Source organism: Neopsephotus bourkii, unplaced genomic scaffold, assembly GCF_033783945.1.
Source record: "Neopsephotus bourkii isolate Nb327-2 ecotype Australia unplaced genomic scaffold, CSIRO-AGI_Nbou_v1 NB_318, whole genome shotgun sequence".
Classification (NCBI taxonomy): Eukaryota; Metazoa; Chordata; class Aves; order Psittaciformes; family Psittacidae; genus Neopsephotus; species Neopsephotus bourkii.
The window spans coordinates 8,593,866-8,611,591 of NW_026900826.1; the positions used below are offsets into that span (position 1 = coordinate 8,593,866).

A 17,726-nucleotide genomic window follows, 5' to 3' on the forward strand; every position below is an offset into this window, starting at 1 on the left:
CACATAACTGTCAACCTGTCTGACAAGCCACTAAGGCTGGTATCAGTAACAGTTGAAACTTGCCTCCTCTACAGAAGGACTCTGTTGTGTAGGAGAGTGTGGGCTGAGCTATCTGCCAAACTGCGTTTTCCTATCTCCTTCCTACCTCTTGTCTGCCAGTGTTCTTGAGAAGTTCACCATGCTGAAGTGTGCTCTGATTCTTAGAATTTCCCTCAGCTCTTTCTGGCATTTTCACAAGCTACACCTCTCCTTCCCCAGTTTCTGCTATAGTTTGGCTTCATGTCCCCAGAAGGAATTCCAGACAGTGCTTGTGCCTTCAAGGCTGGCTGGATAGAAGAAAGGTGTTTGCTTGCAAAACGCAAGCCTCAGAAAAAGTCCAGTTCCCTGACACAGTTACCTGCCTGTATTCTGCTCACACCACACAGGGCTTGCCATTTTATTCCATCTTCAAGAAATTTTGGTTGCTAGCAGTTGGGTTTCATCTCAGCATCAGTCCAAGGCAGAGACAAAGCAAGGTTTTCATAGGGTTCATGAGAAGCAGTTGATTTGCATCCCCAGTGTGAAACGTCAAGTTGAAATTTTGTGGTGTGGGATTTATCAATTGTTAGCTTGCACTGTCTCCTAACATACAGTTAGTAGTAGTCATAAGGCAGTAGGAACATACAGACTAATGTGATAGTCACCTTGAAAAGGGCATGGGACAAGTTTAAGGCAACTCATTATGCTCAAAAATGTCTTTCCTGAATGTGGGTGTTAGCCACATTAAAATACATGTTTATAATGTTGCACGAAGTAGAACTAAGAACAGATCATGTGGATAATGGAGAAAAAAACAAAACACAGCCACCCAGCAGGACCACAGGCTTCAGAGGGCCTCCATGTTGCCTAGAAGTGCAGAAGTGCAATTGGACTGTTAGTGTAAAATGATTCCATATGCTGTTTCTTCCTAGTTGTGATTTCACATTTTAAAGTTGAGGCAAAGGAATGCAAGGGATGAATAATAGATTGCCTAAAGTCCCAGTGTTGGAGAAAAATAGAGTCCCCAGATTTTGAGGCCCTGACCCAGTTATCAGGCAGCACTCCTCACCTGATTCAATTAAGGATCAGGAATCCTTTATAAAAACAAGAGCAAGTGCAGGGTGCTGTCTGGCCTGATTATAGATTTGCTTACCAGCTCCATTGTTTCTATTCCTTGGTTTTTCTACCTTGTTCTCTCTAGAGCAGTTGATTGCAAAGCTTTCAGTTTTGCTGGTCTCAGTTCAGATGGTGGTGGAGCTTGGCTGGTTTATGCTACAAGAGTTCCCTGTAGCAGTGGTACCACAATATTATCCCCATCCAACTGCAATGCAGCTAACCTGGAGTTTGCAGTACAGGCTGATTTTCTCCAGATTACACTGAAATTTAGGCTTCTGAGGCACCTCAACATGACAGAAACAAAGTAGTAAACACTACCTCAGCCTCACAGTGTCCAAACAGAACTGCTCTAAAAACAGATCATTCCCTCTGTTAAGGTACACTTCAAAAGGCAGAAGGTGCGCTGCTACCAGCACAGTTATTTTCAGCCAAGTTACTCTGTACCAGTTTTTCCTCCCAGTCTCAGTGTAGAATTTGGAACAGAAAAATCGGTGGGACATTGCTTCCCAGGGCATAGTGCTGTGGAAATCAGACAATGATAGGGTAAATGGCCATTAGGTAAGGAAAATTGGAGAATGACATACTTTCATGGAGACATTTATGATTAGACCTGGGCAGTGCTATAACCAAGTCCATAACCAAGACAACCCCCTATGAAACCTGTTCAAGAGCTCTGTGTTTCTTTTCAGGGCATATGAAGTAATCTCGCTGCAGACCACCTTCCTGAGTAACTTAGCAAAATACTGATTTAGTTTGAAAATTTACTCGTCGTTTTCCATGGTACACTTGAACATGTGCTTTCATTCAGGAGATACACAAGCTCTCTTGAATGTAGTACACTGGGGCTGCTATGACCACCAGCCAAAATGATCACTGCTGCTTTCTGCAGTGCTCAGGCTAAGCTATGCTAAATAGAGCACATGGCTACTTGAAAAGAGAATTCCAGCTGCTGCTGACCTTGTGGGCCTTGTGGATTTGCTTACCCTGCTGACCTAGGGGATGACAACCCCTATATCAGCATAGTTATTAACACCTGTGATTTTTCCACACTGTATGGAAAAAGTTAAATGAGCTCTGCAGTTGAGATTCCAGCTGCCAGGAATATTTCTGACACGCATATTTTTATATCTACTTACTAAATCAAACTGCCTTTGTCAAACAGACACATTCCACAGCGGTGGGCTCAGGAATTTTGGAAAAAGGAAATGAAGCTGATACTTCCAGCAATTCCAGGTTGCAAGAAATTATAAATACTCCCCAAAATAGTATGCCCTTGTAGAAGAAATTTCTGCTGCAGGGCTATTCTGGATAGCCCCAGTGAAGTCCAGTTCAAGAGTTCTTGCATGTTCTGAAGTGTGTGCTAAATAGGCTGGGAACTGGCCGACTGAGCAGAGCAGCATTCCAGGATTTCCTCTATGAGGAGGCCCGGTATTACTGTGTGTGGCCACTTGCACAAATTCACATCCATTTCTGCAACCATTCTTTCTGTTCAAAGTAGCATTCAGATTTAGAGCCTGTCTTGCCTGAAGTCAGCAGGTTTACTGAATTTATCTGACCCAAACAGATCATATTGATACATATGTAAAGTTCCCTATGAGTGCACACACTGGCTTGTTCAGAGTACATTTTCAGAAGGATTCATTTCTCTTGAATTGCTGCATTGAATTTAACCTCTTACAGTTAAATATGACTGCAAAGCATCTTGGCCTTGGATCCCAACTGCTGGGAAAACTCAACTTGTGTTTAAACAGGAGACTAAACTGTGATGCTTAGAGTAGGTTAAGCAGCACCAATGAAAGCAGTAGAGTGAATGCTGTATTTACAGTGGCTGTACAGTTAGAAATATTTCTAATCATGGCATGTGAGTCAGAATGCCAAATATATTGCCACTTAATTTCAAGGCATTGCGTTCACTTTCTGAGAAAAAGATCTGTCAAGTATCTACTTGGTTGCATGTAGGAAATACATGTGATGAATAACAATCTGGGTATATACAAAGCTTAACATTAACCTTTTTGATGCTAATAGATACCATGACTTAACAGAGCTTCTTAGTCACAGGGATGAAGTAGGGATTATACATTATAAGTTATGTTATAAAGCAGGAATGATGCTGCTTTATAATCAACTGTGGGTGTAGGGACTGGCCATGGTTGCTGTGTGCTCTGCAAGGGCATGGTTTATGCTATGTAACTTTTAAGATATGAGAATAACCTCATATATGAGTGGAGCCCACTCAGGTCCATGCGTGGTGCTGGTCCCATGTGTGCCATTCCCTAGGACAGCAGCATTCTGCAGTGGGGCTGTGGAAATTTTCCCAAAGATTGTGGAAAACCGCTGGCTCTCTGTTTTCAGTAAACAATATTGGGGATTATTTTTTGCTTGAAAATCGGGAATAATTGTAATAGCCTCTCTAGACTTCTGTAGTCAAGGTATTCCTTTTTGGATACACTATTGATTCCTAAACCCATTCAGCCTTCTAAGAGCTGTGAACTGCAGGGGTAGAGGTAGCTTGCAGGAGGAATATGAGCTCTGCAGCAGGCCATTAAGCCTGAGTCATTACTATTGAAATCTGTGTTTTAATATTCTGCTACATCCTGCAGTGTTGCCTTTTTAGGGTTTGTCAAAGAAAACAGGAAGATGAGAGATTTGCTGAAAGCCTAGATGTAGGTGGGGAACACTAAGGTGGAACTGGTCAGCTTAAACCAAATGCAGGTCATCTGTAGAGTAGAGGCATCTTGTTTTGGTCTTTGGCTCAGAGCACTGCCTCTTCTGAGATGCTGTACAGTGGTATTGGCTGAGGAATAATGATGCAGTATATAAGGTTGAGAGCATTTTTCTTTGATTGTGTTCTGAAGCACATTAAAATGGGGTTTGTAAGGCAAGTAGAGGTGAAGCTTTAAATGCTAGCTCTCTTTATCTGTTGCGTTTATCTGAATAATGGCATTACTCCTCTAGAGAAAGATCCCTCACCTTCTTTCATTACAATCTTTGATTTCCCAGCCTGTCTTAGGTTCCACTGTATTAGGGACTCAGGTCTTTCCGCACTCTTAGAGTGGAGCTGAGGACCTAAGTTAATGAGTGGGGGAGTGGAGGAGAAGTGGCAACCGTATGAATGATGTGCAACAAGAATTGGTATCTAAAATAGGCTCCGGCAAATTTCCGTGTCACCTGCCAGGATGGTGACCCCTGCCACCACAAGAAAAGCACAAATGGTATCCTGAGTTATAAAAGGTTACCTAGTGAAGCTGCATGAAATAATAAAAGAATCCCAAAGGCAAAACTTTTTCTGTGGTCACTGCTGTGACTAACATGGTTTCTCTTTACTCATTTAAAAACATGTTGAGGATATACTTGTGGGGGGTGATGAGAAAGGATCCCTGTAAGGTGGCCACAGACCATAACAGAGTCCCAGCCAAGGTTTTCAACAGACCTAAACTGTGGATTCATGGTGCTCTCAGGTGAGCTTTATATAACAACTAAATAATAGGTATACACTTGCGAGTCACTATATTTGTCCTGTTTGCACACACTGGAAGGCCCAAAAGTGGGGTTAAAAAAGGCTCAAGCAAACAAGTCAAGAAGCAGAGTACAGCAAAGTGAGGCATTCTGCTAAAGATGGAACACAGCTTTCTCCTCATTGCCTTGCACTCCTGGATCCTGACAGAAATACTCCTAAGAATAACAGGACCATTTTTGTTGCTGGTCTCTGTTCTGCTTTATTCACCACAAACGCTCATGATGTTGGCTCAAGAGCTTAAATGTGGGACACTGGAAAAGTAACCAGACAAAAGTCTTGCTAGGGGAAGAAAGGCATTCAGATACATCTAGAACTGTTGAAGCTGGTAGGGTAGAAGGGAGTGATCTGGACAGGGTACCAGAAGTCCCTGTGCTGGATTTCAGTTATTGTCTGTGTGACTGACTAACTTCTGCTTAATTTCTGTCTCCCACCTTTATAAATACCTGTAGATGCTGCATACTTTCCACATGGCAGTCAGCCAGCCCCATAAAGCAGTATGAACCGGGGAGGTTTGGAAACACAGTGTCACTGCTTAGTATTCTCCTTCCACTGGTGCAGTTGGGCTCTTTGCTCTGAGCAGCTGATGCATCTGCACAGAGGATGAACACAAAGGCCCCTTGTCACCACCTCGCTTGCTTCATCAACACAGGATAGCTGGCTAGATTCAGACCAAAAGTCCTTTCGTGTCTATGTGGCTGAGAAATGTTGTGTGCTCATAAACTTCTATGCAACTGTAATTCTCTGTTACAAAACAAAACCAAATAGCAAAGCCAAGGCTGCTTATGATGGAACAAAAAAAAAAAAAAGAAAAGAAAAACAAAGCCAAAATCTCACTTTACTGCTCTTTTCCAAAATATCTTTAAGCTGTCTGGAGTGACTCACTAATGTCTGCTACACATTGGGAGATCTAAAGGTATATTTTAAAGTAAAACTAGAGAGATGAGTTAACTCTTCTTCAGCCTCAGCTCCAGATGTATTTATGGCTTAGTGTTCTGAGTTAAGACTGTTCTAAATCAACAAGAGAACCTATGCTTAACCAACTACGGGATGATTAAAATAGCTGGTCTCCTCATGTTGGCCTTGCAGAATGAGCTCTGCTCTGCAGAAACGCAAGGCAAGCTGTGCTCCAAGCAGTATTTTATTAGCTTTGGAGGCATAAAAAAGCTTGCTTGGTTTGTCTTGCTGGTAAACGCTTTGCCAGTCAGATGTTGGTTTTAAAAGCCAGTGTGAAAGAAGTCAGTGTTGTAGTTTCCAGAAATGTAAATCTCCTAATAGTGACTATAAAAGCCAGGGATTTAGGGCTGGGGGAAGAGGGTGAGGGAAATGTGGGCTAGTTCTTCATATGAAGGCATGAGAAAATGGTGTGTATGAAATTAAATGTTTTCTGTTTATATTTTAAAAATATCTTGTAAAAATCTGAAAAAATCTGAGCTGTCATCCAGGAATGCAGGGAGTCCACATCTTGTGGCCTGTACTCCTTTGGGAAGGCAGTGCTCCAGTGGTGCAGCTGCTGGTTTCGAACCTCCCCACAAGGGGATTTTTCATGCAGCCTCTGGGACATGGAGCTATGGGAGTTCTCCCACCAGCTTGTTCACTGCAGCAGTCTTGTGTCTAGAGCTGCAACGTGATGTTTCATATAGAGCAATAAACGTGTTATAATAGCAAATGATGAGGGTAAAAGGAGACCAGCATCACACAGCACTGTAAATTGTGAGCATTCCTGAAGAATATTCTTTTATTACAGAACCGTGAACTGCTGCAAGCCATTTGCTTCCAGAGGTGCTGCTGGGAATGGGAATGACTTCTTCACTGACAGGCAACACATGAAAACTTTCTCCACATTAGCTGCATAGATCTGTCCAGATGATGGTAAGTCAGATGGATTTTTAATTTCACTTGTAATTTAAGCACTTCATTTCAGCCCTTAGTGATGCCTCTACACAATCCCTGATGACTTGCAACAAGCTAAGTAAATAGAACCTCAAACTCATATAACCCTGAAATGTTTGTCAGTCTCTCTGAGAACAGAATACTTTCTAAATAGTATAAGCAGCATGTGCCAACAACACATAGAAAAAGCACACAGTGCACGTACTTCCAGGAAGATATAAACTCTGTAGGTAGTACTAGTTCTTAATTTTCCTGTACATAGGTATATTGTGGTTGCATATGGCTCATGGTTTTGCAGCACCAACAATATCTGCTCATTTTCCCACATGGCAAGGTGAAAGAGAACTGGCCTTTTATCCTAGAAATGGCAAAATGCAGCGTTGTCAAGGCAGATGGGAAGCTTTAATGACAAGTCAGGCTTGTTAGCCTCTGTTTCCTCAAAGAACTGTAATGAGAAGCTTTACCTTCATGCAGGAATACTGATAGCTTAAGACCTGAATCTGGGAGCAAGGCTCATAATTACATGCCATGTTTATGAGTACCTAAACGCTTTGGCTATTTAGATCAGCCTTTTGATCTACTACAGCTCTTACATCAAAAGAAAATTATCCTGTGGTTGGCAAGCATGTCTTGGTTAACCTGTACTTCAGAGTTTTGTCCCTTACATACCTGAAAGATGTTGAGCCTGCCATTTTCCCTTGGGCTTCCATGAAGTGGCATTAAGTGAGACAAAGGAGAACTGGGTGTCCTGAATTAAAAGCTCTTTTTGTGTTTTTAAACTACTCTACACACTACAGAGTTTAATAATTTCTTGGGCTTGGGTGCTCAAGTCATGTTTACAAAAGTAAATTCTCATTATGCTCTAAATGCAGGCCTGGCAATCTCTACCTACTTCAAATACCATGCTTAGGGTAGAAACAATACAGCAATGAAGTCTGTCTCACATTTCTAGGACATGATGGAACGTTCAAAGTGATCTTTTTTGAAACAATAATAATTTAATGAGAGGATCACTGTGATGAGATCTCTGTATCATTTTTTCAGCTGTTCGCTACTTTACAAAACTGTGCTAACGTGCAATAGGCGTAGATGGTGATCAGTTATCCTGTTAGCTTATTTTATATTGTTTATATGTTTGAACCATGGTTCAAATGAAACATGGAATGGTGTCGATAGGGATTTGTGAATCAGTGAAGACATCAGAATGTAGTTATGCAGCTGCTGCTTAACTATCTTTAAGTGACTAGTGATGGGGCAAGGAAGGACCACAAAATGCAGCAAGTCTTACCAAGCTTACTCATTTGCTGACTGGAATATCTGTTCTGGTCCCTGCTGTTAGAGAACCCTTTTAACAAAAGGGAATCTTAGAAATGAAAGGGTTTACTGCAATTATGTGTTATCTTAGATTCTTTTAGGCACACAGATCTCAGAACATAGAGAAACTTTTGTTAACGTGGTACACAATGAATTGGGGATGGTTGCATAAGAGAATGGATGAGTTACTAAGCACTTCCTGTGGGAATGCCAATAAATCATTTTTCATGGTGCCCTATAAATTCCATAAATGCCACACAGGCATTACAGAAACCAGCCTGGGTAAACTCTAGAGCCAGCAGGTAGAGAAGTAGTAATGTAGCCCTGTAGATGTTTTTAAATATCTGCATTGGTTATATTGGGTCTAATTGTGCGAGGCTCTGAGTGAAAGAAGTAACAGGCATTGCAGATTTGAAATTCTATAAAAGGTCTTCAGGTAGTTTGCTTGAATGTAAATTGTATCACGCTCCATATTAGCTTCCTGATCCTCCCCATCTACAGAATGCTATGCATTTTAATGAGTAAAAATATACTGAGTGTTGACCTCTACTGTGAAGCAAATCAACTTCACAGAAAACTGAGCTACATCACTGATCTTCAAAGGGCTACCTGTGTCAGCAGTTCATAGAAGCTCTTTGATTATGGCACATTTGTCTTTTGCTATAATGAGTAAATCATTTGGTGTTTCCAGCTTAGCAAGACTGCTTTGAAAGAAGTAGTAGTGCTCACAGGGTGTCCAGGTGGCTTCCTATTTCAGAACAAGCTCTCTGTATTTTACCATCTCAGTTTCAAATTCCAGCAAGAGTTGAAAAATCTCAAGCGGCCTTGTTGAGTCATTGCATTAGCAGATGTTAAACAAAGGGAGTGAGGAAAGGAAATCTGAATCAGTGGTTGCCTTTCTCACAATTCTACTCAACATTGTGAATAGCAGAGCCTGAAGAATAACACAATAACAAATATTGTAATCTGGTGACATGGCAAGAAAATTCCTGTTTCCCTGATAATGAACTGATCTCCAAACAGCATAAAATGCAGTCATTTGTGAGCTAACACTGGTCTCGTTCAACTCAGCTATCACTGTAGTGTCTATACTGTCTTTGTGTACAACGGCAAGTTTTTCCCCAGGATGCTTTGCTTTGGTGAGAACACTTCAGAATCAAAATGTTCTGGACATTAGCAGCTTTTGGGTTAATATTTACAGTACTTTGTGGTCAGTAAAGTAGAACCAAGATCCAGTATGTGTGTAGTACAGTACAGAGTTCTTTGTAGAAAACTAGAAGCAAATACGTGCCGCAGAGAGTCAGGTGGGATGCCTTTGCAGCTTACAGCAAACAAAGAAGCAAAACCAGCCTGTAGAGTATTTTGACTATCAACAGTCTTGTTTAATGTAAAGGGAAGAGTGATACTGTTTGTGTGCAGTGGACAGATACATATGATACTTTCACTGTAGTAATATTCTACAGAGATAATAGGTGTATACATTTAGGTATAATAACAGATGTTAGAGGTGAAAAAAAGTCATATTAATTCACCCACTTTGTCCTGGGACTTTCCCATCATACCATTTTTAAATGTTTGGAATGGGACTTTAGAAATGGATTTGAACACTTGCAGTATTTCTGTACATGTTCTTTTTGCAGGCAAATTGATTTTCACATTCTGATTCCTGAGTTTTATCTGAAATAATAAAATTCTGTGCCATCTCATTCTCTTCCCAGCCCTCCCAGACTGTTAGAAGAGTAATTCTTCTTTTAGTTTTTGTGACTAGATTATTGTCTATTTTCCTTAAATTTGCTACCAAGCTAATCATAGCAGGGAAATGGAAACCCTGCATGTCATTTAAACATGCAGTGTTTGTGGCTTAGAAATGTCTGTGGTTTTGCCCCATGTGATGTTAAGAAATAGTGAATTTTAAGATCTGTAATTACTCAAGTGCTTTGGAACAATTTTCCTTTCCTTGATGAAGCGGGTAGGCGGATAGGCTGGTCCCAGCTATCACATATTCCAGGCAATAGGTAGTACGAAGCCTTCTTTAAACAGGAGGCTTGGGAGTTCTTTGTGCTCTGAGACAGTATCTAAACTGAGCTGCCTAATTTTATTTTATTTTTTAATATAGTTCTTTTGTTTGCCAGAAATTAGTGAACAAGCCTTGTTCAGTTGTGATGAAGAGAAATTAGTAGTGTTGGCTATAAGATGTTCTATTTTGAATAAGATAGGATAAGACAAAGCCTGCTGATCTTAAAAGTAGCTTAAACACAAGGACACAATCATTATTGTATTCTCAAGACTGCATTTGGAAATAATATAAAATTTACATACCTGAATACAGTCAAAGCTAAGTGCTGTGACATGAAATAATACTGCTGGATGTCACCCTGCTGCACTTGCATTATTGAACAGACTGCAGTTGACAGTGTAACAATTGATAAATCTGGTGGGAAAGCTGCCAGACATGAGAACTTTGAGGCATTTGTTGAAAGTATGAATTAAAAATAACCTTTTGTCTGTACAAATAACACCCTAAGAAAGCAATGTGGAAAATTTTAAAACCATTCAGTTTGTATCATTTATTTTTCACATCTCACTTGGTTTGCTCAAAAAAACCCCCACAATCAAAAACCTCAGAATAGTCACATTCACCCTTAGTTATACCTTGCGTTGTGAGCAAGATGTGATAGTGCAGACAAGGCAAAGTTTGCATCAAAGTGTTGCCTTTGTTCTATAATATGTTTCTGGAATCATTGGAGAAGTGATGTAAAATTAGCACAGGCTCTCAGAAATCACATCACTGGAAGATCATATGTAAAAGCAATCTTCTCTTCTGATGGTACCTGTGTCAGTCCAATACAATTGTACTGCTATAGTCAATGTTATTCCCTACAAGAAGCAACTCATTAAGAAATGAGGGATCCCTCCTTAGCCCTGGGAAGAACCATTCATCCTGTGGAAGTGGAAGCTCAGGTAATTTCTTAGTGATGATGTAAGCCGGAGGAAATGGGGAGTATTCTGTCCTTTGGCACGACCTGGTTCCTTTGCACAGTACTTGGTGTCACACTGCCACCTCAAGGTATGTGTGCAGAAGTGTCGTGGACATGCTTTGAAGAGTCATGCTTATTTACACACTTTAATCATATTCTAAATACTGTCAAAGATGCTTGCTCTGGGCATTTGCCTAGTTTTAAACTTCTGTCTCTTCTGTCTTTCATCTTGGGCATCTTGCCTCCTAGAGAAGAATCTTAAGCCTTGTAACGGAGCTGCTTGTGCTGTTAATGATCAAATGCAGAAACTGCATGACCTTAATTTTCAGGGGATGTGCAGGAAATGGAAATAGATTTGTTAATGAGACAACGTGCTGCCGGAAATGGGCTTGTGGTATTTCATGTGCTGTAGCGAGCTTTCATACATGCAGCTGAGCTTCTGTCTGCTGCAGACATGGCATATAACCCACAGGGCTGCTAGGCCAGGCACTGGTTAAGGTGTTATTATGTCAAGACCCTGTATTAAAAAAATGTACTATGATGCTTTCTGTTGATATTTTCTATGCCAGTTGTCTGCCTCAGAGTTGCATCTGCACTGAATAGAGAATTCATTTCCTTATGGTGGGTTTCTGTGTAGTCTCCATTGCTCTTATCAACATATCTGAATGTTTCACTTTTACACCTTTGGGAGATAAGAGGTGAAAGCCCAGTCTGTCAGCTTTCTACTACATCTGAATTGACATGTAGTATTTTCAGAGTACTGCTTTTTGTGTTTAGAGCAAAAGGCTTGCTATTATCCTTTCTGAGTTGAGTGTTCAGTGCATCTGCCAATCTCATTCCACATATTCCAAGTTTACCATTTAGTAAAGAAGAAATATGCCATGGGAGGAGATATTCTTTCTATCTTTATGCATGTCTTTATGCAGGGGGATTGGAACTAGATGATCTTAAGGTCCTTTCCAGCCCTAACCATTCTGTGATTCTATGTTTCTATTTAATCTAGAAATTGAGGGTTAATTTTTAGCCATAGGGATAGGAACAGAGCTGGCCTCTTTTTCACAGCCGTAGTTGAGAATAAGGTTAGACTTCTAACTTAAGCAAATAGCTCTTCTTACTAAAAGAAATGGTTTAAATAACTTGCTAGGTGGCATGCAGATAGTGTCTGCCAAAGACTGAATTAGATTCTAGTTCTTCAGGATAGCGTTCATTCCACTCCTACGGCATCCTCCCTTCTTTATTCCATGCTTTCCAACTTGTACAGCAAATGAGGAAGTCACCTAAGGCAACAATCTGCTTCACTTGATACACTGAGTGATGTTCATCTAGTGTTTTTGAAGGAAGCCAAAGTCACATGAAAGATTTTGCTACTGCATTGTTAGACCATATCATACTAAATACATAAGGGAGGCAAGTTAATGCTCAGGTATGCAAGACTACAGATTTTTTTTTTGAGAAATACAGCAGAACTAAAGAACCCTCTAGGCAAACTTCCCCGCTGTTAATTGTTAGTATATATGCAAAATACCAATTGAGTGCCAAATTTTAACCCTCCTACTCTCAGATAGAGCCTATATGGATGACTACAAACAGCCCACAAGAGGATGTTGTGTAGAATATCTCTGTTGTAGTAGAGATGATTATGCAGTATATTAAATAGAAATTTCTAATTTATAATGCTAATTCACAGGCTCCTGTTCAGCACTGATTGCACCCAGAATGAGCATGCTTGTAGGATTAATGTTAGTTATCATCTAAATCACTCTGCTCTGAGGAAGGACAGGAGCAAGAGATGGGACTCCAGTTCCAAATGAAGTGATTTGTACTCAAGAAATCTTACTGAAAAAGCAATCTGAAAAGGAAAATTATACCCAGGGCTTCTACTCCAGTTTTCCTCTGCATTCAACACGTAGGCCTCACTGCAAGCCACCTAAAACTGCCTCTGTAGTGGTGCCTTTGAGATGCAAGTGCTCATAGTGCATTATTAACTATTTTTCCATAGGCAAAGAGGCTGCATTACAGATACCCCTTTTCTAAACTGTGTTTGTGCATCCTCACACGTGTGATAACTGCTTTACATCATGACCTCCTAACAGATCGAATCATCATTACTTAAGTATTTATCTTGGCAACCAGAGGTAGAAAATATAAAGGCTACCACATTTGCTGTGGGCATGGCAACTAAAATGAAGAAACATGCAAAAGAAGTGTCATTTGGGCAAAATAACTGTTTAAAAAGTTCCGCTGAATGGCTGTCAACCTAAACATGAAAGAAGGAATAAAACTCTGCTATCATCTTGCAAAGGAATAAGGTATCACAGTGTGGATGGTTTTGACTTCTAAACATGAAACATCTGGGATGGTAAATGAAGGGCCTACCTTGGCAAGCTGACACCTTTTTATTTAGTAGTTTCTCACACCTAAATGCTGCCCAATGCTATTCCTGGTGTCTGTCATTCTGGGAAATGCTGTGCTTAGCAGAGTTGTGCAGTCACTCCCAACCTCCTTGCAATTCCAAGCACCTTTTGTTCTTTTGTTATGGGGATCTTAACTCCACAGCAGGAGTGAAAGTACATTTTTGTTTGTGTGTAGTATTGCAAGTTCAGTAGTCCCATCTTAAAATAAAGATGGTAGATGATGGTAAAAAGCCTCTTAAATTAAACCAAAGTCATGGGGTTTCTTTGTTTAGAAGTCTGCAGGTTTGCAGTTTTCTGGACTAAAAAGGGGACCTCACAAGACAAAGCAGTACATAGGCTTTGTATGGCTAACATTTCTGCAGATGTCTTTCTTCCATAAACCACTATGTTAATTACAGTTTTGCTGCAATGCATTATGCCTTTTCATCTTCCTCTTCCCTTTTTAACACTACTCCCACCCCACTAATCCTTGTTCCTATCTGCTACCCCATTCAGACTGTTACTCTGTTAAGTCCATGAGGTGCCTGGGGAAACAAGATGGCATCACCCATTGACTCTTAACCTCATACTTGGGTCTAGCCCTGTCTTGCCAGAAGATACTCTTACAATATGGCTATGCTTAGAAAAACTGGTCTAATAGCAGGTATCATAGCTCTAATGAGCTCAGAAAATTGCTTTAAGTAGAGATGTAGCAGTTTGTGCAGGGAGGGGTTCAAGTCATTGGTGTCAGTGAGACAGATCCTGGTTTACTTAGGAAAAGAATTGTTTTTCCTCTCCATGTATATTGTATCAACTGTAAAGTCGTGAATGGGAGTGCTAAAATTAAAGTAGATAATTAGAAGGATTTAAACATGTTTATTTACCATATTTAATCAGCTCTTTACTTTTAAAAAACTAAATGTACTGCTAACATAACGCACACAGTGAAATAAGAGCTGACTGTTCTGGTTAAATTCTGGTTGCAGAATACTACTGAGAGAAGGCCAAGTGACGCTGATAGGGAGGGGAGAATGAGAAGCACAGATCCAGTTGAGGTTTCTTTCTCATTGTTTGTGTGTAAGGATGGGTGGGGAATGACAAGAGAATTAAACATCTGCATTGGTTAGAAAAGACAGCAACTGCAGTCAAACTTCTGCTTTAATGTAATGTATGTCTTCATTATACATTGTGGCAGAGAGTGGAGAAGAAACAAGGGAGCCCCATGTCTAATATAGAAACATGCTAACACAACCACCTTTTTGCTGCTTAAACCTGTACAATTCCTAGATGTATGTCAAAGTAGTGATGTTAAGACTTGTTTTTTTTTTGTTTTAAAACAGTGAAAACATCTCATTGTTTTAAAATTCTGTCATCCAAAATAATTTTTGTTTTATTTGCATATTTGTTAGAAAATGATACAAATACCTACTTTGTGTAGAACCTGTAAAATATATGCTGGGACTGTTATGTGACTGATCAAATGTGACAGGTTTGAAGGATGGGGGATATGTGAGGAAGCTCCGTGGTTTTGTGTCAAGATAACATTTGCAACCATTTAATTCACAGTTTTGTAATTAGAAAGTGATTTTGCTTCTAACTACACAGCTGGACATACAAACTAACTCCAGTGAGTACAGTTGAAGTGGTTTCTGGTGCTGTGGAGAGCCGGATAGAAAATGTTCTGAATTTCCTCCCTTGTGTAAATAGTGTGAAAAAGAACAGTGTTCTACCAAGGAGATTTGTCACACCGAGACATCTTTCATATGAATATTTCAAGTAGCTCATCAGAAAATCCATATAGACCTGGCAGTTTCTAAAATAATCTTCTGTGAAATAGTGCCGTGCCATGTAAAGTACATTGAGATAGATGCTTTTCGTGTCAACGTGCTGGTCACAGGCAAAACCAGTGGCAAAACTGTGTTTCTCACAGTAGTTACAGTAAGGGAAAAGGCCTAACACTCCTAATATGCAGGAGTAATCACAGTTCCTTAGGTTAAAAAAAATCCCCTTTTCCAGGTATTATCAGGAATTTCTGGTATTATGATCCCAACATTAAGCATGCACATTTTTGAGATATAGAATTGTTATTCTGTGTCGTCTGGAAAACCTGTAATACAACATCTGTGCTTGTATTGCCACTTCACACAAAGGTTACGGTCACAGCCTGGGAAGTCCAGTAACAGGCTGAATTTGAGGCCAGGTAACTCTTTAAAGGCAAAGGCATTTGCAAGTAACCAGCAGAGACCCAAGGTTACTACGGCATCCTTTTGTCTCTAGGGAGAAGTTAAACTACGGAGCTTTCTAAAACAGCTCAGGGAGTGAACGTATGCCATAGACCGTGCCTCTTGAGGAACAGATTGCTTGAGTACAGCATCTGCCTCGCCACACACACACTTCATGTGGTCTCCTCTCAGAGGCACAAAGCTGCCGGAGCTGCCGCGGGTGCTGCCCGCGGTGGGACAGGACGTGCCTGCTCCGGGCAGCACCCGGCTCTGCGGTTCGTGCGCGCAGTAGCTGGGGCAGAGTTTGGGCCTGGCACCGCATTTCGCGGCAATCCCCAGCACAAGCACAGGCTGGGCACAGCAACCCTGAGGAGGACTTGGGAGCGGTGGGACGCTCCTGCTGACCTGGCCGTGTGCGTTCGCAGCGCAGACATTCCCCCCGCCCCGTGTGGTGGGCTGCACCCTTCGAGCGTGACCTGCAGGTCGAGGGAGGGGATTTTCCCTCTGCTGCGCTCCGGGGAGACCCCCCCTACAGTCCTGATCCAGCTCCGGGGCAGCAGCACAAGAGGGACGTGGAGCTGCTGGAGCGAGTCCAGAGGAGGCCGCGGAGTTGCTGCGAGGGCTGGCGCCGCTCTGCTCCGGAGCTATGCTGAGGGAGCTGGGCTGGGTCACCCCGCCGCAGGCCTCCTCAGGGCGGCCGCCCCCGTCCCGCCCGCTCGGCCGATCCCTCAGCGCCCGCGGGGGAGGCCCACCCTTCGCACGAGCCGGTCTCTGAGCAGGGACCGCGCGTCGCGGCCCGGCTCCGCCTCTCCCAGACGGGAAGCGGCGGCAGCGGGGAAAACCCGGCGGGCGGAGCACCGGATGGGAGGCCGGCTCCGCAGAAAGCCCGGAGGGAGGCGGGGTGAGGGAGCCGTCGGGCGCGGACGGGAGGGCGGCTGCCCGCAAAGCCCGGCGCGCGGATCGCGACGCTGTCCATAAGATGGCTGTTGTGAGCGGGGCGCCGCTGCTGTAACGCCGCGAGGAGCCGCCCGTCGCGCCCCACAGCCTCGCCCGCCATGGAGTGCCCGCATCTCGGCTCCAGCGTCTGCATCGCGCCCGACTCGGCCAAGTTCCCGCAGGGCTCGCCCTCCTCCTGGTGCTGCAGCGGTGAGTGCTCCCGCCGCGGCCTAGGCTGCGCCGGCCCTCCCGGCCTGAGGTGGCCCCGCGGCCCTCGCGCGGCGGGCGGGCGGGCGCTTCTCGCCGCCGCCCGGCCGCTCCTTTGTTCCCTGTGACCGGTGCCGGCCTCGAGGGGGACCGCTGCCCTTTGGCGGTAGAGCGCCCTGCGGCCGGGGGAGGGCCTGGGGCCTCGGGAGGATGGGAGACTGCCCTGCTCGCCGCGCCGCCGCGGGCCGTCCCGCGGGACCCCTATCCCGGGCGGTGCGGGAGGATCGCCGCTGTGCCGCGCTGCGCCGTGCACCTCTCCTGCTCTTCCCGGAGCCGCCGCCACATGTCCCGGTGAGGGGGGTAGCCCGGGGGCATTAGCCCTGGTCTCTTTCCCAGCCTTGCTACGCAGTTTGTCCGTCGCAGGAGCGCGGCCGGCCGGGTGAGCGGCAGACTTTGTCTCCGCCGGAGACTGGCGCCCCCCGCCCCGCCGGGTGCGGAGGAATGCGGGATCGTGGCTCCTGGCTCCTTTTGTCTGCCGGAGGAGCTGCGCGCTGAGCTCAGGGAAGACTGGCTGCTGGGACGGGGAGGAGAGGAGCCGGTGGCTGCTGGGGGGGTCGGTGTGTGCTGTAAATCGGTCTGAGATTACTTTTGTTTTTTATAATGGACATTTTTGGAAGGACTTTAGAGAGTGTAGTTGTGATTGGACTGCTGTGTTGAAAGGCGACGCTTGGGCCCCCCTTCGAGCCAAGGAGCAGCTCAGTGAAGGTGGTCTAGCTCACCTACTCTGCTCTCTGGCTCGGGAGGAGCGTAGGGGCAATCTGGTTTTGGTACTTTGCTCTCTGATTTAATAGCAATGTAAATTGCCGTCTTTGAAATATAGTTTAAAATGTGTTCAGTAGTGCCCCTCATATGGTGCGTGGTTGGGTTTGTTCGAGGGCTTTCCCTTTAAAGGTGCTGTGCTTCTACGCAGACAACCTCCGATGGTTGCTGTAATTTTTGTTGCGTGTTTTTTGATGGCTATAGCTTGTTATGAAAGTAGATGCAACTTAAGGAAGTAGTCCCCACTTGCAGAAGCAGCGTGACTTATGCCCTGGACGGAAAGGCTCATTTGAAAATGAGTGATCAGGGAGCA

At 43.4% G+C, this 17,726-nt stretch overlaps 1 protein-coding gene across 3 annotated transcripts in view; it reads left to right on the forward strand.

The window, feature by feature from the left end:
* The window catches only part of USP3 (ubiquitin specific peptidase 3), an 82,302-nt gene that overhangs the window by 23,725 nt on the left and 40,851 nt on the right, over positions 1-17,726 (forward strand). For 2 of the 3 annotated variants that reach the window (XM_061347646.1, XM_061347647.1), the window contains exon 3: positions 6,399-6,523. Coding sequence is in view for 1 of the 3 variants with exons in the window: in XM_061347645.1 (XP_061203629.1) it covers positions 16,507-16,597 (91 nt within the window). In the remaining 2 variants the exon portion in view is untranslated. Of the gene's footprint in view, positions 1-6,398; positions 6,524-16,258; positions 16,598-17,726 lie in introns of those variants that run through there. The other variant, XM_061347645.1, reaches the window with a different exon arrangement.